Source organism: Hypanus sabinus, chromosome 4 (genome assembly GCF_030144855.1).
Source record: "Hypanus sabinus isolate sHypSab1 chromosome 4, sHypSab1.hap1, whole genome shotgun sequence".
NCBI classification, from domain to species: Eukaryota; Metazoa; Chordata; class Chondrichthyes; order Myliobatiformes; family Dasyatidae; genus Hypanus; species Hypanus sabinus.
In genome coordinates, this window is record NC_082709.1 from 66,314,082 (window position 1) to 66,335,849 (window position 21,768).

At 49.5% G+C, this 21,768-nt stretch overlaps 1 protein-coding gene across 2 annotated transcripts in view; it reads left to right on the plus strand.

The window, feature by feature from the left end:
* The window catches only part of LOC132392851 (Krueppel-like factor 7), a 69,068-nt gene that overhangs the window by 41,737 nt on the left and 5,563 nt on the right, over nt 1–21,768 (plus strand). Inside the window, exons 1-2 of one of the 2 annotated variants that reach the window (XM_059967341.1) lie at nt 8,394–8,882; nt 12,386–12,941. In XM_059967341.1, coding sequence (XP_059823324.1) covers nt 8,820–8,882; nt 12,386–12,941 — 619 coding nt within the window. In that variant the 5' untranslated portion in view covers nt 8,394–8,819. Of the gene's footprint in view, nt 1–8,393; nt 8,883–12,385; nt 12,942–21,768 lie in introns of those variants that run through there. The other variant, XM_059967340.1, reaches the window with a different exon arrangement.

Sequence of the window (21,768 nt, forward strand, 5' to 3'; positions counted from 1 at the left end):
CCCCTCTCTCTCTCCCCCTCTCTCTCTCCCCCTCTCTCTCTCCCCCTCTCTCTCCCCCTCTCTCTCCCCCTCTCTCTCCCCCTCTCTCTCTCCCCCTCTCTCTCCCCCTCTCTCTCCCCCTCTCTCTCCCCCTCTCTCTCCCCCTCTCTCTCCCCCTCTCTCTCCCCCTCTCTCTCCCCCTCTCTCTCTCCCCCTCTCTCTCTCCCCCTCTCTCTCTCCCCCTCTCTCTCTCCCCCTCTCTCTCTCCCCCTCTCTCTCTCCCCCTCTCTCTCTCCCCCTCTCTCTCTCCCCCTCTCTCTCTCCCCCTCTCTCTCTCCCCCTCTCTCTCTCCCCCTCTCTCTCTCCCCCTCTCTCTCTCCCCCTCTCTCTCCCCCCCCCCTCTCCCCCCTCTCCTCTCCCCCCCTCTCCCCCCCTCTCCCCTCTCCCCCTCCCCCCTCTCCCCCCCTCTCCCCCCTCTCCCCCTCCCCCCTCTCCCCCCCTCTCCCCCTCTCCCCCCCTCTCCCCCCCTCCCCCCCTCCCCCCCTCTCCCCCCTCTCTCTCCCCCCCTCTCCCCCCTCTCCCCCCTCTCCCCCTCTCTCTCCCCCTCTCTCTCCCCCTCTCTCTCCCCCTCTCTCTCCCCCTCTCTCTCCCCCTCTCTCTCCCCCTCTCTCCCTCCCTCTCCCCCCCCCTCCCTCCCTCTCCCCCCCCTCTCCCCTCCCTAATAAGGGAAAAAGAGGTGTCTCCATTTCACAGCGAGAGGGGAGACAGAACAAACAACTCACTGATTTCTGATCTTATTTACTTCTAAGAGATACAGGACAGTAACAGGCCCTTTGGGCCCAATGAGCCCACACTACTCAATTACACCCAGTCGCCTCATTAACCTATTAATCTGCGCATCTTTGGAATGTGGGAGGAAGCCAGAGCATCTGGAGCAAACACACATGGTCACAGTGAGAACGTACAAACTCCTTACAGTAGCAGAATTACCTTTAAACCATCAGGCTCCTAAAGCAATGAAGAAAACTTCACTCAACACTGAATTGATTGCACAACCTTAAGGACTCACTTTCAAGGAACCTACAATGCATGTCCCCAGTGATGTTTGTTTGTTTGTTTGTTTTTGTTTTGTATTTGCACAGTTTGTCTTCATTTGAACATTGGTTGCTTGTCAGTCATTGGTGCTATTGAAAGAAAGTGAAACTCAAGGTAGTGTATGGTGACATTACGAGTACTTTGATAATAATTTTTTTTTAAAACATCGAAACTGATAAATAAATAAGATGCCTTGAAGGGAAGAATTTGCAGTCTTACTCCAGAGCATCTCTCCACAGCCAGTGTCTGGAGGCTGAACTTGGAGTGCAACAGGGAATAGTTGCCATTGATTGGAAAATTGACCTGAATAATCTGTAACCTAAACTCCTCAGCATCAGTGGCCATCTAAGTTAATAGGTTTTCAACTGAATGCCTTCTTTTAAACTTTTGTTTTTTTTTAAATGAAAGTTTTCCAATCTTATTTGAGCCAAGATAATCCTTATGGAAGAAATTAATGGAATAAAGTTGGGCTGAGATTCAAGGGAGATTGAGATTTGTTGCCTTATTAGCTAATGTGCTGTTCCCCCCCCCCCCACTCCCCAAGTCTAATCCTATTAGCAACAAAATGCCAGTGATGGATTGTGTCTGGCTGAGCCGCACATTGCGCAGATCTGGATGTAAATGGGTCTTGCAGTGAATGATCTCCAGCAAAACAATTTTTTTTATAAACAATAAATAGCTCCCCACATCTTCATCAACATCTCTTAGGCTTCCACTGACTCCTTTTTGAGCCAAGGTGGTGCTCAAAATTTGTATCTTTATAGTGGTGTGTTCTTTGAGTTCAGATATAATTTGGAGTTAAGTCATCACAGCTCCTCCCCATGATTTCAATATGCTTTATTATCTGCACTTTTCTGTGGTTGCTGCAGACAGGGGAGCAAGGATGCTGAATTTGCCCTCACAGGAGGCTGATGAATTCTCTAAACCTGCCTTGTCCATCAGTTAGACCTCAATGATTGGTGGTGGACCTTAGGAATTCTCTACCCCTAAGGGTGGATTTAAGGAGGTGGTAGTTACGTCTTTGAAGGATCGGGGAATTGAAGCTTTGGGGAACTGGCACAGAAGATGAGAGAATGGGACAGGCTTGAGGAGCTGAGTGGCTAAAAGCTCCCCCTGTTTTACTGTGCTGGTCTATATCTTCACTCTGCCTTTGGTTAGAAGAGCTAGCCTACCAAAAGAACCCTTAGGACAGAAACCGTGAGTACCCTCCAGTTGACCTGGTCTTTGGTTGGAGGCCTTGTTGTGATTCATTTTCACTGATGCCTTGCAGTACCGGTGAATGAGGTCTTTATCCCCGCAATGATTTATGGTCTTACTGATATTAACTCAGGCCACTCATGGGCAGTTCACTGACTCCCAACTTCAGTGAATCATAGCTGAGCCTGTGTTGGGTCTGCATCTTCTCCCTGTGGCCATGTGGGTTTCTCTTCCTCCCACAGCCCTAACCCATGGGTTGCTCTAAATTGTCCTGAGTGGGTAGGTGAATAAGAGAAACTTGGGGGGGGGGGGGTTGGAGAGGAAATGTTGATTAGAATGTAGGAGGTGGGGTGGGCAGATAAAATGGATCAGGGTAGGAAGAGACTAGAAACAGCACGGGCTTGGTGGACTGAAGGGTCTTCTGTTACACAGCATGTTTCCTTGACTAGGGACCTAGGAGTGCACGTTGCAAAGTTCATTGACAGTAGGATCACATTGAGGGTGGTGAAACAAGCATCATCAGTCAGCGCACAGATCGTAGGAGCTGGGACGTTATGTTGCAGTTGTATGTATCATTGATGAGGTCGCACTTGGAGTACTCTGTGCAGTTTTGGTCACCTTGTTAGATGAAAGAGGTAGTTAAACTGGAAAGAGTTCAGAAAAGATTTGAGGATGTTGTCAGGATTAGAGGGCCTGAGTTATAGGAAGAGGTTAGCCAGGTTTTGGAAAATAGAATGAGTCAAGTCATCAAGTCACTTTTTATTATCATTTCGATCATAACTGCTGGTACAGTACACAGTAAAAATGAGACAACTTTTTTCGGGACTGTGGTGCTACATGAAACAATACAAAAACTACACTAGACTGCAGACCTACACAGGACTGCATAAAGTGCACAAAACAGGCAATACAATAAAGACAATAGGCACAGTAGAGGGCAGTAGGTTGGTGTCAGTCTAGGCTCTGGGTATTGAGGAGTCTGATGGCTTGGGGGAAGAAACTGTTACATAGTCTGGTCGTGAGAGCCTGAATGCTTTGGTGCCTTTTGCCAGATGGCAAGAGGGAGAAGAGCTTGTATGAGGGGTGCGTGGGGTCCTTCATAATGCTGTTTGCTTTGCGGATGCAGCGTGTAGTGTAAACGTCTGTAATGGCGGGAAGAGAAACCCCAATGATCTTCTCAGCTAATCTCACTATCCGCTGCAGGGTCTTGCGATCCGAGATGGTGCAATTTCTGAACCAGGCAGTGATGCAGCTGCTCAGGATGCTTTCAATACAACCCCTGTGGAATGTGATGAGGATGGGGTTGGTGAGAGATGGACTTTCCTCTGGGCTTTCTTTGCTATGGAGCTGGTGTTGAGGGACCAGGTGAGATTTTCTGCCAGGTGAACACCAAGAAATTTGGCGCTCTTCATGATTTCTACCAAAGAGCCGTCGATGTTCATTGGAGAGTGGTCGCTCCGTGCCCTCCTGAAGTCAGCAACCATCTCTTTTGTTTTGAGGGGTGATTATAAAGAAATGTTTAAAATTATGAGGGCCATTAATAAAGTGAATGGTTATGGTCTTTCCCCCAGGGTAGGGAGTCCAAACCAAAGCACACAGCTTTTGGATGAGAGGGGTAGTGAGTGTATAGAATGAGCTGCCAGAGGCAGTGGTTGAGGCAGGGACAGTTATAAGAAGCATCTGTTGCAGTACATAGAGGGTTGTGGCTTGGAGGGATATGGACTGAAGACAGGAAATTGGGACCAGAAGCGTGGTTGCCATGGTGAGCGTGGAATCTTTGTGCTGAAGGGCTGTATCTGTGCTGCAATGCTCTGACAGTAACCCCTAGTTCATGTTGCATGCCAGAAGCAGGTGGGTGGGAAGGATATTCCATCCCACTTCTCAGAATCTCACACGCAATGCCCCCTCTAATTTGTAATGACCAGTGTGCGTAAAAATCTTGTGCTGAGCAATTATTTTTGCCCGGTGACAACAGCATGTGCGCTCCGAATAAGTTCTTCAGTAAAAACAGTGCAAATAAGCCAATGATAAAATATGCAGAAAAATCAGCGCAGGCTCCACGATGTCAACACCATCGCATCAGAAAGCGGAAAAGAAAATGTGATCGTGTACAATCATGAAATATATTAAACATGCCGACGGGGTAGAGGGTGACAACCTTTTGTGTGTGCAGTTTAAATTCCTTTGGAAAAGGTGCATGTATTTGCGCATGCGTGCACACATGCTATTCAGCATTCAGTTGTAAACTTGGAAATGTGAGAGTGAGTTTGCATTGACCAAGCCCCTCTGTTATACTACTCGATCGTTCTCTTTCTTGCTGATGCTGGCTGAGGGTTGGCAGTTGCACTGGCGGAGATTTGTTCTGCTCTGCCTGCTGAGAGGGTTCACGCCTCAGCAAAGGGCTGCATCTCTGCCAATGCAGCCCTAGTCCTGATTCCAGAGTGGCACTTCAGTGTTCAGACCCACACCGTTCTCACTATCAGGCTAGCTTGTGAAGAGCGGGATGTTCATGGCTCGAAGCAGTGGGTGCTTCGGCTTTGGAAAACGGGGCCAATGCGAAGCAGAATGTGCCTGGTTTTGAACAGCCATGTGATTGTTTTGTCACACTACATGTTTCAGGTGTGGTGATGTCGAAAAGAACCTGGCAAGTGCTTCTCTGGCAGATTGAGATTGTCAAATTCCAAACTTTAAAGAAATTGCAGCATCTGCAGCTGGAAATCAGGACAGGTGTCTGTAGGTACAGCTAAACAGCTGAGAATGGTCATGAAAATCAAAGGGATTAACCAGAGCCGTTTAGGGACAGGCCTATTCCATCACTGCTCGGTCTTAAAGTGAAGGTATTATCAAAGTACGTATATGTCACCATATACCTTGAGATTCATTTTCTTGCAGGCATTTACAGGCAAATAAAGAAATACAAAGGATTTATGAGAAAGGACCAATATACAGAAGAAGATGATTGTGCAAATAAAATAGAATTAGTTGTGAGTCTGCAGGTTGTGGAATCAGTTGAGAGTGATGGGTGTAGGAGTGATAACTTTCTGAACCTGGTCGTGAGGGACCTAAGTTATTGAGTGACTGGTCTCAAAATTGCAGGTTGCTGGTCCAGCTCTAGAGGTGGTGAGATGGGGAGTTAGGGACAGGAGATCCTTCTGAGTGAGAATCATTGTCTAACAAGCGTTTCACAGAAGTGATATTTCAGACAGTTTAGTTAGGAGATGGTGGAACTACTTATTAAATGTTCCCAATATCATGTGCCTCAAATAGCCTCTGACAATCGAGTCCAGCTCCTGGCCTTCCCGTGTGGCTTGGCTATTAAGCCTGGAGGAACCATTTCTACTGATAGGAGAAGGGTAAAGGTGAGTTAAAACCAGTCACTTTGGCCAGATGGGGCTCGTTGGCTGCAGTTGTCAGCTCATCTAGGAGAGGGAAAACTCTGATCTCAAATCTCTGCTGCCTTCTAGCTATACCCACTCATGGGGAAGGCTTCGGGAGTAAACCCCTGAGGGAAAAATCTGGAGTTGGAGTCCTTAAGGCACTGCTACATTGAGTTCAGTGTTGACTGGCAACTCTTGCACCGCTGCTGGTGCCAAACTGTATCGGTCTCTGTCGTTCCTTTGTGTTCTGCAGATGCATGGAGAGGGGGAGCTTGCTACATGGGCAACAGCTTGCCTTCCATATCGTACTGCCCTGGCGTGCGTATCTAAATAGCTAGGGCGAAATATCCATGGTCAACTCTGAGTAACAGAGGCCTCAGCAGTGGGACTTTTGACTGAACTTGGCTGGAATCACAACCAAGTTAATTATCACTGACATACGTTGTGAAATTTGTTGTTTTGTGGTAGCAGTACATAGTGTAAGTTATAAAAGGAGGATTTTAAATACCCTCTTAGATGGAGGACCTGGAGGGAGGGCAAAGTGGCAGAGGTGCTGCTGACATTCCTCAGCAGTAGACACCGTGGTGGTTTTTGGTGGAGTTATTCTGGAATTAGAGGGAAGTTACAAAGCAGGGGAGGGCTGTGTGATTAGATGTCCCCCTGCTGTATCACACCCTTCAGGATCTCTCGTCTTTCCAGTTGCAGTGTAATTAAAGCTCTTTAATTTTCTTCACTAGGCTTCGGTGGAGTCACATTGCATTGGCTGCCTGCAGCTGCTGTTTCTCTCTGCACCTCTCCTGCTGGGAGGGATCCCGTCTCCCTGCCTGCACTCTTGGCCCATTCAGCCGGCTGGGTAGACCGCATGGTGACTTAGACAAGGGCAATTCATGCTCTTCCCTCTCAGGTGCAGGGGCAAATGCCAGTAGATTTGTGGAAGGGTGGTGTATTTGATTAGAGATTAGTGACCCTCCCTTTCATAGAACCTGGAATGGTATCACACAATATGGGCCCTTTGGCCCACAATGTTGTACCTATCTCTACAAACCTTCTCCTTAATTAATCTAATCCTTCCCTCTAAGCATTCACAGCCAACAACCCTCCATTTTGTAAAAATCATATGTGCCTATCTAAGAGTCTCTTCAATGCCTTAATATATCAACCTCTACCACTGGCCTGCCAGAGAGTTCTGTACAAAATGAAAACAACTATTTCTGACACCTCTAAATTTTCCTCCACTCACCTTCAATGAATGTCTTCTGGTATCAGCCAGTCATCCTGGGGTAAGGGTGCTGACTGTCCAATCTATCTTCCTCTCTCAAGTTGCATCTCATCCTCTGTCACTCCAAAGAGAAAAGCCCCAGCTTGTTCAATCTTTCTACGTTCTATAATCCATACAGCATTCTCTCTTGCCAAAGCTTCCACATCCTTCCAATAATGAGGCGACCAGAAATGAACACAATACTCCTTGTGATCTAATCTGAGTTTTATAGAGCTGCAGCATTACCATAAGACCATAGGATGTGGGAGCAGGATTAGGCCATTTTGGCTCATCGAGTCTGCTCCACCATTTTATCATGGCTGATATAATTTTCCTCTTACCTTCAATATCCTGCCTTCTCCCCATATCACTTCATGCCCTGACCATCAAGAATCTATCAAATGCTCGGCTTCCACAGCAAAGAATTCCACAGATTCACCACTCTCTGGCTGAAGAAATTCTTCCTCATCACCATTCTAAAAGGATGTCCCTCTATTTTGAGACTGTGTCCTCTAGTCTTGGACTGTCCCATCATAGAAAACATCCTCTCCATATGCACTCTATCAAGGCCTTTCACCATTCGACAGGTTTCAGTGAGGTCACTCCTCAGTCCTCTGAATTTTAGTGAATACAGGCCCCGAGAGGTTAAATGCTCTTCATATGATAAGCCATTCAATCCTGGAAACATTTTCGTGAACCTCCTTTGAACCCTCTCCAGTTTCAGCACATCCTTTCTAAGATAAGGGGCCCAAAACTGATCATAATGTTCTAAGTGAGGCCTTACTAGTGCTTTATGAAGTCTCAACATTACATTCTTGCTTTTATTACCTCAGAACCCAGTCCGAAAGACTTAAGTTATGTCGCCAAGTTGCTGCACTCCCAATGGGTGTGTTATTGTTTATAGGGTTGTTCGCCAAGCCTGGAGACTAGGCCGCAAACATTTCATCACCAGTCGAGATGACATCATCAGTGCGCAATTGAGTGTGTTTCTGCTGAGTGCTTGTGTTTATTTTGTTGTTCTCTTTGATGTTACCTCGATGTTCTCTTCGATGTTACTGGTGATGAAATGTTTGTTGCCTAACCTCAACCTGGGCTGCCAATCTCCTCTTTTGCTCTGGCCACATTGCCAGCACATTGGCATAGAAATGGAGGGGGGGGGGGAGAGAGAGAGAGAGAGAGAGAGAGAGACACACACACACCCCCCCCAAGCAGGGGCATTTTCTTTTTTTTTAATTAAGTTTGGGTCCTGCAAGTTTATGAACACCCAACGCGTGTATGTGATTAAGCAGCAGGAAGGATTTGCCATCTGCTGCAGGGCTGCCATGTGGGAACTCTGTCTGCAGCCGCATTTCTGACTTGTGAACTGTTCAGATTGCAAGCAGTCCTCGGGAATGGAACCCTGTTTGAACTTGTCTAAGTAAGCTGCCATGCTCCTGTGCTCTGATAGAGTAGAAGGTTTTTAAATATTCGTTCAAGGGAGGTGGACAGAACAGGCTTGGCCAGCATTTAATTGCCCATCCCTGGTTGCCCTGGAGAAGGTGGTGACAAGCTGCCTTGAATTGCTGTACCCCTCGAAGTGTGGGCACACCCACAATACTGCTGGGGAGAAGGTTTTGACCCAGTGATGGTGAAGGAATGTCAATTATAGTTACCAATTCAGGGTGCCGTGTGGCTTGGAGGGCAAGTTTCAGGAGGTTGTGCTTTTGCTCCCAGCTGGCAGAGGCAGTGAATTTGGAAGGTGCTGTGTAAGAAGAGTTAGCAAGCTGGTACAGTGCATCGTGTGGATGGTGCACACTGCTGCCACCGTGTATTAGTGCTGGAGCGAGGGAACGGGGTGGATGGGGTACCTATCAAGTGGGCTGCTGTGTTCTGTATGGCATGGAATTTGATGTTGAAGATCCAGGGAAGTGGAGATGGTTCCATCACATTCTCAACTTAAGCCTTGCAGGCGGTGGAGAAGCTTTGGCGAACTGGAGGTGAGTTTGTCCCTGCAGCTTCTGACCTGTTGTAGCCACTCTGGTTACTCCACAGCAACAAGCACAAAATGCTGGAGGAACCCGGCAGGTCAGGCAGCATCTGTGTCAAAGTTTTGTTCATGTTTCGGACCACTGCATCAGGACCAAGCTGACTCCTCGGTTCACCCCCAGGGTATAGATAGTGGAGGATTCAGTGATGGTAATGCCTTTGAATATCAGGAGGTGATGGCTGGAATCTCTAGTTCGACATCGTTATTGACCAGCATTTGAGTGGTGCATACGTTACTTGTTACGTAGCAGCCCCAGGGCTGGATGTTGTTTGGGACTTGCTGCGTTTGGTTGTGGATTGAGCTTGCGAAAGCTGCTGAACATTGTGCAGTCGTCAGCAAACATCTCTACATCTAACCTTAGGTGTGTAGAAAGGTCATTGAAGCAGAATTAGGCAGGCAGTCATTTAAACTGAAATGTGTAGGAATCTCTTGCAGGGGACAGTGAATTTTATTTAATAGTTCTAGGCTGTCTTATTGGCATAATATTTCAACATTGTATCTTCTAATTAATTTAACCTCTTGCTGAGCAAAGTCTGGAAAGTGTGGGCCTAGTGCAAGCAAATAAGATTTAGGCAGCATCTGCAGAGATATTCCCTGCTACCAGAAAACTAATCAGTTTTGACCAATGGTCTCCAATCTCAAACGTTGGCTCTGTCTTTTTCCCCAGAGGTATGTTGAGTGTTTTCTGTTTCTACCACTCCCCCACTCCCCACCCCTACCCCTCTCTGTCCCTCTCCCCAGATGCTGCCTGGCCCACTGCGTATATCCCAGCAGTTTCTGGTTTTATTTTGGTGCTGCAGCATCTGCAGGTTTTTGTGACCTCCATTCTCTCCTCTGGATTCCTTCCCATTTGCATCCGACCCTACACTCTGTCACGTACTACCGCAACCCTCTGCTCCAAGGTCACTAGATGGAGAGGGTGGGTGTCAATGATAGCCCCTCCCTTTCCCCATGCAGACAATGCATCTTAAAGGCCAGACCCTTGTCTGGGAGTAGCAAGACCAAGGCTGGTCTTCAACCCGAAGATCCGAGGGGTGAGGCAGATTAATAGGAAAGGACTGCTAGTGGAAGAGGTTGAAGTATTTGGCAGGCACTTGAACAGAATGGACATTTGGAGATACAGTGTGGTAACAGGGCTTTCTGGTCCAATGACATCCAATTACACCCATGTGACCAATTAACCTACTAGCCCCTTCGCCTTTGCGTTGTCGGAGGAAACTGGCGCATCCAAAGGAAAGCTGTGTGGTCACGGAGAGAACGTACAAACTCCTTACAGGCAGTGGCGGAAATAAACCCGGGCAGCTGGTGCTATAAAACTACACTAACCCCATGCTGCTGTGAGGGGTCTGGGCCTAACGCGGGCAAATGGGATTAGCCTGATGGTTGGCATGGAGGAGCTGAGCCAAAAGGGGCCATTCTGTGTGGAATAGTCCTAAGGAATCCGGGTAATTTTCGCATCAATTAGTGAGGAGGTTGGTGATTAAGCCACCGTGTGTGTGAGTGAGTGTTTTGGACTGCTGCCTTTCTCTCCCGCATTTCCATGGCTGCTCTGAGGAGAGTTGGGGACCGCACGGTGGTGCAGTTGGATAGCACTGCTGCCTCATGGTTCTGGTGGCCCAGGTTCGATCCTGACCGCGGGGGCTCTCTGCGCGGAGTTTGCACGTTCCCCCCTGAGACCACACGGGCTTCCTTCCAAACGGTTTCCTGTTCAGGGTGTGGTGCAGCAGAGGAAGAGTCCACATAAAGATTCAGGGTGGCGTGAAGGAGGGTCTCCCTTGTTACACGACAGGAGGCTGGAATCATGAATGTAGGCAGTCTCCAGAGAAGGGGGAGAGTGGTCGGAGCTAGTGAAGGCTAGGCTGATGGTGACTGTCCTGGGCACCGTGGGTCAAATGAGTTGTAATATGCCCCAGCCGCTCGGATTCCTGTGACAACTCCCTTGGCTATTTCTACCTTAGTAAGTTCCCCCTGGTGCCTCTGGAGTGCAAGTCCTGTGTGCGTCAGCAGATGGGATGAGCAGTGAGGTGTTCCTTCCGCCAGTTGCGTTTCTGAAAAGAAGCAGAGTTAGAAATGCCTAAGACATCACAGCACAGAAATGAGCCCTTCAGCCCAATTGAGTCTACCAATCCTATTCATTCTTCCCCAGGTCTGACAAAGGTCCCTCATCTGAGATGTTACCTGTTCCTCTCTCCTCAGATGCTGCCTGACCCACCCCCAACACTTCTCATTTTCGTATCACATTGGGTCAGTTCTATCTTTCCTTTGTCGGTGTGGCTTGTCGGACAGGTACCACAGCCTTACCAGTTCGAATGTATTACAAGGTCCCAGAAGCTTAGTGGGTTGAAAAATTTAAAGATGTCTTGAAAATACTCAGCAGGTCAGGCAGCATCTGTGAGAGGAGAAAGAGGGTTAATGTTTCAGTTCAAAGAACCTTTGTCAACTCAATATGTTGATAACTGCCTTATTGAGCCATGGCAATTTATGCTATGGTGGACATTCACAACATCTGCTACTGGAAATCCACATGCATCTCTCTCTTTGTCTGTTCGGACGCAAGGTCGTAGAACTGAAATCGACTGTTTCTTTCCCCAGTGCTGATGCCTAATCTACTTAATGTTTCCAGCATTTGCTGTTTTTGTTCTGTGTTTCCAACACGCGGTGTTTGCTTGATTCTAAATTTGGCAAGTTGGTTTATTGTTGTCACATGTACAGAGGCACAGCGAAAAACTTAATGTTGCATTGCCGTTCATACAGATTATTTCAACACATCCAGGTAGTGCAAGCGAAAAGCAGAATTAAGTGCTACAGTCACAGAATGCAACGCAGGCAGGTAATAAGGTGGAAAACCACGGCAAGGTGGGATTGTCAGGTCAAAAGTTCTTCTCATTGTGTGGGAGGTCTGCTTAGCAGCTTTGTAACAGTGGGATGGAAGCTGTCCTTGAACCTGTTGATACGTGCTTTCAGGCTGTTGTATCTTCTGCCTGGTAGAGGGGAGAAGAGAGGATGGGGTGGGCGGGCTCTTTGATCATGCTGGCTGCGCTACCGAGGCAGCGAGAAGTGTAGACAGAGTCCACGGAGAGGAGAGATGTGGGATTCTGTAGATGCTGTAAGTCTTGGAACAACACACACACAAATGCTGGAGGAACTCAGCAGGTCTTGAGCCGAAATGTAGACTGTTCCTTTCCCTCTTTAGATGCTGCCTGACCTGCTGAGTCCCTACAGCATTTTGTGTGCGTTGCCACGGAGGGAAGGCTAGTTTCCCTGATGTACTGAGCCATGTCCACAACTCTGCATTTTCCTGCCGTCCCGGCCAGGGCAGTTGCCATAGAAACCATGATGCATCCGGTGAGGATTCCCATTTAGCAGCACCTTTGCGATTTAGATGCTCGTCTAGGTTACCACTCGACTGTCATGTGAGTCTCATGCGTCTGTTTATGCTTCTTTGCCCCACAGACATGCCTGGAGTTGGAGCGGTACCTCCAGACGGAACCCAAGAAGCTTTCGGACCCCTTGCTGGAGTGCGTGCTAAGCGCTACCTCTGCGGTCAGTGGCGAGGGGGACCTACCGGACTCTCTCCAACCCCTCGTGCTGAGGAAGCAATTGGACAAAAGTCACCTGCCTTCCACCCCCACCTCTCCGCACAAGCTCCCACCGGAGGCGCCCTTCGCCCTGCAGACAACCGTGGAGCTGCTCACTGAGTCGCCGGCGCTGGTCAACCCGGCCCAGCTCAACGCCGTGACGTCACTGACGCCCCCCTCCTCGCCCGAGCTGGGCAGGCACCTGACCAAGCCACCTCACCCCACGGCCGGCGCCGATGACGCCCCGGTGGTGAAGGTGGTCCCGCGGAAGGCGGGCCTCGGCCTGGTCAAGGCCTTGGCCAAGAGTGGACAGGGTGACCTGGAGGTGTCCGGCGACAACAAGAAGAGGGTTCACCGCTGCCAGTTTAACGACTGTCGGAAAGTTTACACCAAGAGCTCTCACTTGAAGGCCCACCAGAGGACGCACACAGGTAGGGCATCCAAATCGGGACATGCGCTGGCAGGAATATAGATACCAATGACTGCCTCCACATTGCCCCATACACCGCAGCAATGCTCCCTTTAACTTGTAATGGCCAGTGTGCACAAGAATCTTGTGCTGTGCAATTTTTGCCCGATGACAACATGTGTGCACTGAACAATTTCTTCAATAAAAACAGTCTAAATAAGCCAGTTCTAAAATCTGCAGACAAATTATCACAAACTTCACGTTGTCAACACCGTCTGCATCAGAAACTGGAAAAGGAAATGTGATTGTGTGCGATCATGAAATATACTTAACGAGTAGCGGTTGACAAACTCCTATGCACGTTTAAATTCCTTTGAGTGCTAGTAGCGCTCACACACCCTAGAAGGAACATTGCACCTCAGTCAGTGCCCTTTCATGGCATTTCAGCACATTCTCTTAGAACGTGCCAAGTCCCCTCCAGTTTCCTCCTCAAGCACACTGCTCCCATGAAGTGTTTGAGAGGATGTTGCACGACACCCTGCCCCTCAGGAGTCCAGTAGCAGCAGGAATTTAGATTGTGGTCCTTGCCTGCAGAGCCTTTTGTGCCGGCTACACCGGGGCTTCTGTGCATCCTTCGACGTGTACTCCTGCTGCCAGTCGGCAGAATTCCCTGAGGTGCATGTGGCTCTGCTGGAAGACCAGCAACTTCTGAGCAGACCGACATGCTCCTGAGACTGAGTTTGTGATCTTCTGGCAGCAGACTTTGTCCTGGTTTGTGTCTCAGAATCGGCTCTGCCTTTGGTAGGAGGAGAGATTAGCAAGTGTGCAGAACATCTGAGAACTTGGCTTTGACTTGACTTTATTACTTCATATACACGAGGAGTAAAAATCTTTGTTACGTCTATGTCTAAATATGCAATTATAGTCATTTATAATAAATATTACATACAACAAGCTAGTCAATATAACATAGAAATACAGTTGTGTCAGCATGAATTAATCAGTCTGATGGCCTGGTGGAAGAGGCTGTCCTGGAGCCTGTTGGTCCTGACTTTTACGCTGTGGTACTATTTCCTGGATGGTAGCAGCTGGAACAGTTTGTAGTTGGGGTGACTCGGGTCCTCAATGATCCTACGGGCCCTTTTTATACACCTGTCCTTGTAAATATCCTGAATCATGGGAAGTTCATAACTACAGATGTGCTGGGCTGTCCGCACCACTCTCTGCAGAATCCTGCGATTGAGGGAGTACAGCTCCCACACCAGGCAGTGATGCAGCCAGTCAGGATCCTCTTGATTCTCTCATCCTGAAGGATATATAAACTTTCATTCTGATGCCATTGTCTCAGATTTACATTTTAGAGCAAACCCCCATCCATCCCTCTTGGGAAGTTGTCACACTTAGTGCGATCGTGGGTGATTGTTTACTTCAACACCATTTTCTTTCAATTCACTTCATTCCTTTAGTGTCCCGATATCTAGCGATCCCTGTACTCTGGTAAAGATGACTTTGTCCTGCAAGCTTTCTCACATTTGCACCTTGCAGAGGTTTCAGATGATCAGTGGATTGTTGGTGGTCTGGGAGATGTGGGTGGCTCCTCCTGGTATTACTGACCAGTGTTGTGGAATTCACAGCACAGGCAGAGACGAGGAGCGATATCCCATCAAAACAGGGCCTTTAGCTCTCAAGCTCTCCACCAACTTCCATGTCTACTGCTCCGACCCTCTTCCAGTTAATTTCTCCCTGTGTTCCCATCAGCTTCTCCCATTTTCTACCATTCATCTACACGGATGTGAGAGGAACCCCTTGCATCGACAGGGACGATTGTACAAACTCTGCACTGCAGTCAAGATTGAAGCAGATCACTGAACCGTGAGAACATAGAACAGTACAGTGTAGGAAAAGGGCATTCCACAATGCTGATTGGGCTAATCCTGTCACACACAAAGTGCCAGAGGAATCAGCTCGGGCAACATCTATGAAAGAGAATAAGCAGACGATATTTCTGTCCAACCTCTGCTCATAGCTAATGCTCTCTAATCCAGGCAACATCCTGTTGAACCTCTTCTGCCCCCTTTCCAAAGCCTGCATAGTGTTGCAGTAGAATGGTGATCAGCAATGTACACAGTACTCCAGATGTGGCCTGACTAAAGTTTAATACAGCTGCACCATGACTTCCTGGCTTTTACACTCACTGCCCTGAGTGATAAAGCCATCACTGCCGTATGCCTCCATCTGTGCTGGTCCTTGTGTTGCCACTTTTTGGGAGCTCTGGACATGGGTCCCTCTGTACCTAAAGGTGCATTTCCCCTTGCATTTGACCTTCTGAAATGCCACACCTCACACTTCTCCAGGTTAAAATTCTGTCTGCCAATATTTCCAGCTGCATTATATCCTGCTGCATCATTTAGCGAACTTCCTAATCATCTGTATGTCTCCCAAACTTTTTTGTCGTTGACTGCAAACTCACTAATTAGACAGTATTTATTTTATATCCAGATCATTATTATTTATATATATATATAATCTGTATCTCTATATCACAAACAACAGAGGTTCCAGCATTTTTCCTTGCAGAAGGCCACTGGTCACGGGCCTCCAGTCAGACCGGGCTACTGTGAGGGTCCTGCACCAGAACCCATGCAGACTGCCCTGCCCTCATCCAGCATCTACACCTCTTCAAAGGAAGCCCAAATGAGGTTGTGAGACAGGTCCTCCTCCACCAGCTGTGCCACCTTGCTGCCCGACCTGTCACACCGCTCCCAGTGTGTGGCGTCTTTATTGGGAGCTCTTCAGTCGTAGTGGGACTACAGAGAAAATCATTGGAGCTTGGACTGTGGCCATACATTACCATCTCAGACAAGATGCTGGAAATCCAAGCACCACACACACACAAAGTGCTGGAGGAACTCAACAGGCCAGCAGCACCTATGGAAAAGAGTACAGTAGATGTTTTGGGCAGAGACCCTTTGGCAGGACTGGAGGAAAAAATGCTGAGGGGTAGATTTAAAAGGTGGGGGAGGAGAGAGAGAAACTCCAGGTGATAGGTGATACTTGGAAGGGGAGGGATGAGTAAAGAGCTGGGAAGTTGATTGGTGAAAGAGACAGAAGGCCACAGATGAAAGAAAAAGGGGGAGGAGCACCAGAGGGAGGCGATGGGTGGGAACGGAGATAAGGGGATGGGAAATGGCAAGGGGAAATGGTGACCAATCTCGGTTAGATCGATTGTTTGGAAAATCAGGGGGGCGAAGGTTTAATCACTTTGTCGGACCAAATGCCAAATGTTTAACCTTTAACGCACTGGTGCGGGATTAATAGAGGTAGCCTGCTTCAGGTGAATTCAGTAGGGGTCTAGTTTTTGGTAGAGACAAAATATCCCACGCAAAAGTGGAGCGGGGATGTTTTCCCTGCTAATATCCATCCCCCTGATCAATATTCCCTGCTAATATCCATCCCCCTGATCAATATTCCCTGCTAATATCCATCCCCCTGATCAATATTCCTTGCTAATATCCATACCCTGATCAATATTCCCTGGAATAGATCACTGACCTTTGCTATGGTTGGGACTAGATGAAGACCACACAGGCAGAAAGAGGGGAAGAGGAGCTCTCTGCAATGAACAATCTTTTCCTCAGAGCCCTGGCCGGGTTTGTGTCAGTCCTGTTGTTCACTTGCCTTCAGCACAATGATTAGATGTTTGCTCGAAGGGTGTTCCTTTCCAAGAAGCGTGACATCTGACACCCTCTTATCTAATGGTTTTTGGATTCATTTATTTTTCAAAGGCTGCAAGAGCCCGAGGAACAATTTTGCTCCCTGGCTCCGTTCCCCAATTTCCGGCGCAAGTTTAAATGCTGTAAACCAAATTACAGTGCGGCACAGAAAACCCATTTTTCCTCACTCCGCCCCGATCCGCAGGGAATTGTCTGATGACAGGAGCTTGAAGCAATGCAGTGAGAAGCAGGCCGTTAATTAGTGCGAGCAGCAGCCGGCGGGTGGGGAGGGTGGGCAGACGGGCGTTGCTAGGCAACTGCATCAGCACCATGCACGCTGCAGTAATTGGCTAGGCTGCCACGCCGGCTGTGTGTTGGGACCTGCTTCAGCCTGCCTCGTCCGTGGGGGGTGTGGGTGGTTGCAAAGCCCCTCTATTAAATCGGTGCTCAGTCTGGTGCCCCTCCATGCTGACTGACGGCCGTGGACGCTGACCCAACGAACGCCCGGTGTCATCGCTAGGCTTCGGGAGACATTCACTTGAGTTGGGCTGTGGGGTGACGAGTCTGCCCCTTTCCTTCCTTCTGTCTCTGCCTCTGCCGGCTTGATCCTTTTCTCCCATCTTTCTCCCTCTGTAGCTGCTACTGGAATTTCCACACACCAGCTGTCTGTCTCTGTGCCTGCCTCCCCCTCTCTGCCCCCCTCCTCCACCTCGTGCTGTCTCCCTCTCCCACTGGGCAACAGATACACACCCTGAAAGTGCATACCATCAGGCTCAAGGACAGCTTTACCCTGCTGTTATAAGATGATTGAATGGTTTCCAAGTATGATAAAATGGATTCCTGACCTTAAAATCTACCTTGCTATGACCTTGCTCCTTATAGTCTGTATCTTCACTGCATATACTACCTCAGTGCACAGTTGTAATGAATTGATCTGTACAAACGATATAAAAGAGCTTTTACACTGCACCTCAGTCATCTTCATTACATGCTGTGTCTGTGACATAGAACCATAGAACATTACAGCACAGAAACAGGCCTTTTGGCTCTTCTTGGCTGTGCCTAACCATTTTTCTGCCTAGTCCCATGTCCATGATTATACTTGTCAAGTTTTTCTCCAGAAGTGGTTGCCTTTGCCTGGTTCTGGGAAGTAGCTTTACGAGGTGGGTGACCCCAGCCATTATCAATACTCTTTAGAGATTGGCTGCCTGCTGTCAGTGGTCGCATAACCAGGACTTGTGATTGGCACCAGCTACTCATACAACCATCTACCACCTTCTCCCATGGCTTCATGTGACCCAGATTGGGGGGGCTAAGCAGGTGCCACACCTTGCCCAAGGGTGACCCACAGCCTAGTGGAGGGAAGGAGCACCACCCCGCCACACCGTTCCTCAGTATCTGACAATAATAAATTAATATGTATGTTCTGCAACGCAGCGAAAAGCTTTTGTTTGAATGCCATGCAGACGGAGACTGTGCACGAGTACAGAACACTGAAGAAAACTAGAATGCAAGAGATATGACGAGGTAGATTGGAGAGCAAGAGTTCATCCTTTAGAGTATGAGCGGTCCATTCCAGAGTCTCACAGCACAAGATGGAAGTGTAGCTTGGGTCTGGTGGCCGGAGCTCTCGGGCTTTGTGCTGCATGACGGAAGGGGCTAAGAAGTGGGAATGACTGGAATGGGAGAGGTTCTTCGTTATGCTTGCTGTTTTCCCAGGCAGCTGGCAACATTGGAGTCCATAAGGTATAGGAACAGAATTAGGCCGTTTAGCCCATTGAGTCTGCTCCATCGTTTCAACTTGGCTGATCCATTTCCCCCTCAGTCCTGATCTCCTGCCTTCTCCCTGAATCCCTTCACGCCCAGACTAATCGAGCACCCATCAATCTCTGCCTTCAGTATACCCAATTTCATAACCTCCACAGCCGCCGGTGGCAACGAATTCCACAGAGTTGCTGGAGGGGAGGCTAGTTTTCAAGGTGGGCTGTGTTGCTTTGTGGAGCTCTCCCCAGCTTTGCATGGTCTTGAATGAAGTAGTTGTCATACCAAGCCGTGATGGACGCTTTCTTTAATGCATCTTTAAAAGTTGGTGTGTGCTCAGGGATGTGCTGAATTACCTCAGGATGTTGATAACAAAATGGCAATGCATCGAATATTGAATGCACGTGACTAATCCCTGCCTGGCACTTGTGGTGCCTGAGCCCGAGTGTTGTCTCTGTCTCGCTGCATGGAACTGCTTCATTTGTTAATGAGCTGTGAACAGGCCTGAACACTGCATTCGCCATCAGTGAGGCAGCTGAGGATGACTGGTCCCAGGACGTAGGCCTGAGGACCTCCTACAGAGCTGTCCTGTGACTCAGACTTGTGAACTCTATCTCTTTTCCGCTCAGTCAGTAACAAGAGGGTGTTTAAATTCCTGGGCCCTGCACTGGCATCAGTGGGGCTTCTGATGCTTGCCCAGAAAGCTAGGAGCCACCCCTGGGAGTCAGTGCAGGCTCACGTGACAGGGAAATAATGCTTGTCCCAGTCTCCAGTTGGAGCCAGGCCATCTTCTATTCTCAGCACTGCTGCCATCGGGAAGGAGATGCAGGAACCTTGGGTTCCATGCTCCCAGGTTCAGGAACAGTTATTACCCTTCATATCAGGCTCCTGAACCAGCGTGGATAACTTCACTCTCCTCAACACTGAATTGACTCCGCAACCTATGGATTCACTGTCAAAGGACTGCAACTCAGTATTTTTTATATACTTTTTTTATTATTTGGATGATTTTTCTTCTTTTGCACATTGGATGTTTGTCAGTTTTTGTTATTTTTTTCATAAACTCTACTTATTTCTTTATTTTCCTGTGAATTCCTGCAAGGAAATGAATCTGGAGGTAGTATATGGTGGCATATACTGTACGTGCTTTGATAGCAAATTTCCTTTGAGATTTGAAACGCTGGAATGCGTTCCACAGGAAGGAAAGCTGGGAAAGTGTTGTGAAATCTGGCAGATCAAGTGTAACTTCCGTTGGGATGTTACCACAAGTGGGTGGTGGGTTTATGCAGCGAGTTAGCAGAAGAAGGAGGAGAGGCGGGAACAAATGCAATGATTAAAAGGCATTTGGATAGGTGTATGGTTACGAAAGGTACGCGGGCCAAATGCAGGGAAATGAGATTAGCTCCGTCAGGCATGCTTGTTAGGCAGAAGATGCTGCTTCCATGATGCAAGAGTCTAAATGCCAATGCTGCCTGCTTTAGGCCCAGACCTGTATTCTCGTACAGTGCACTGCAGCGCTAGGTCTGTATTCTAGTACAATGCATTGTAGCACTTGCACTCTGTTCTAGAGCACAGTATTGTAGACCTGGGACTGTATTCTGCTTCAGTTTAGACTCTGTTCAACTGCAGTACAAGCCAAGGTCTGCATTCTGGTACAGTGTACTGTACACTTGATATTGCACTTTGGTGCGGTGCACTGTACGCCCAGTACTATGCTCCATTTGTTAAGCAATGCACTCCGGTGGTGTGTACGGTCGACCTGGGTCTGCGCTCGGGTGGTGTGTACGGTCGACCTGGGTCTGCACTCTGGTGGTGTGTACGGTCGACCTGGGTCTGCACTCTGGTGGTGTGTACGGTCGACCTGGGTCTGCGCTCTGGTGGTGTGTATGGTCGACCTGGGTCTGCACTCCGGTGGTGTGTACGGTCGACCTGGGTCTGCGCTCGGGTGCTGTGTATGGTCGACCTGGGTCTGCACTCTGGTGGTGTGTACGGTCGACCTGGGTCTGCGCTCGGGTGTTGTGTACGGTCGACCTGGGTCTGCGCTCGGGTGTTGTGTACGGTCGACCTGGGTCTGCGCTCGGGTGCTGTGTACGGTCGACCTGGGTCTGCGCTCTGGTGGTGTGTACGGTCGACCTGGGTCTGCATTCTGGTGGTGTGTACGGTCGACCTGGGTCTGCACTCCGGTGGTGTGTACGGTCGACCTGGGTCTGCGCTCCGGTGGTGTGTATGGTCGACCTGGGTCTGCGCTCCGGTGGTGTGTACGGTCGACCTGGGTCTGCATTCTGGTGGTGTGTACGGTCGACCTGGGTCTGCGCTCGGGTGGTGTGTACGGTCGACCTGGGTCTGCACTCCGGTGGTGTGTACGGTCGACCTGGGTCTGCACTCTGGTGGTGTGTACGGTCGACCTGGGTCTGCACTCCGGTGGTGTGTACGGTCGACCTGGGTCTGCGCTCGGGTGTTGTGTACGGTCGACCTGGGTCTGCGCTCGGGTGCTGTGTACGGTCGACCTGGGTCTGCACTCTGGAGGTGTGTACTGTCGACCTGGGTCTGCACTCCGGTGGTGTGTACGGTCGACCTGGGTCTGCGCTCCGGTGGTGTGTATGGTCGACCTGGGTCTGCACTCGGGTGGTGTGTACGGTCGACCTGGGTCTGCGCTCTGGTGGTGTGTATGGTCGACCTGGGTCTGCACTCTGGTGGTGTGTACGGTCGACCTGGGTCTGCGCTCCGGTGTTGTGTACGGTCGACCTGGGTCTGCGCTCCGGTGGTGTGTACGGTCGACCTGGGTCTGCGCTCGGGTGCTGTGTACGGTCGACCTGGGTCTGCGCTCTGGTGGTGTGTATGGTCGACCTGGGTCTGCACTCTGGTGGTGTGTATGGTCGACCTGGGTCTGCACTCCGGTGGTGTGTATGGTCGAACTGGGTCTGCGCTCCGGTGTTGTGTACGGTCGACCTGGGTCTGCACTCGGGTGCTGTGTACGGTCGACCTGGGTCTGCGCTCTGGTGGTGTGTACGGTCGACCTGGGTCTGCGCTCTGGTGGTGTGTACGGTCGACCTGGGTCTGTGCTCCGGTGGTGTGTACTGTCGACCTGGGTCTGCACTCGGGTGCTGTGTACGGTCGACCTGGGTCTGCGCTCTGGTGGTGTGTACGGTCGACCTGGGTCTGCGCTCCGGTGGTGTGTACGGTCGACCTGGGTCTGCACTCTGGTGGTGTGTACGGTCGACCTGGGTCTGCACTCGGGTGTTGTGTATGGTCGACCTGGGTCTGCACTCCGGAGGTGTGTACGGTCGACCTGGGTCTGCGCTCTGGTGGTGTGTACGGTCGACCTGGGTCTGCACTCCGGTGCTGTGTACGGTCGACCTGGGTCTGCGCTCCGGA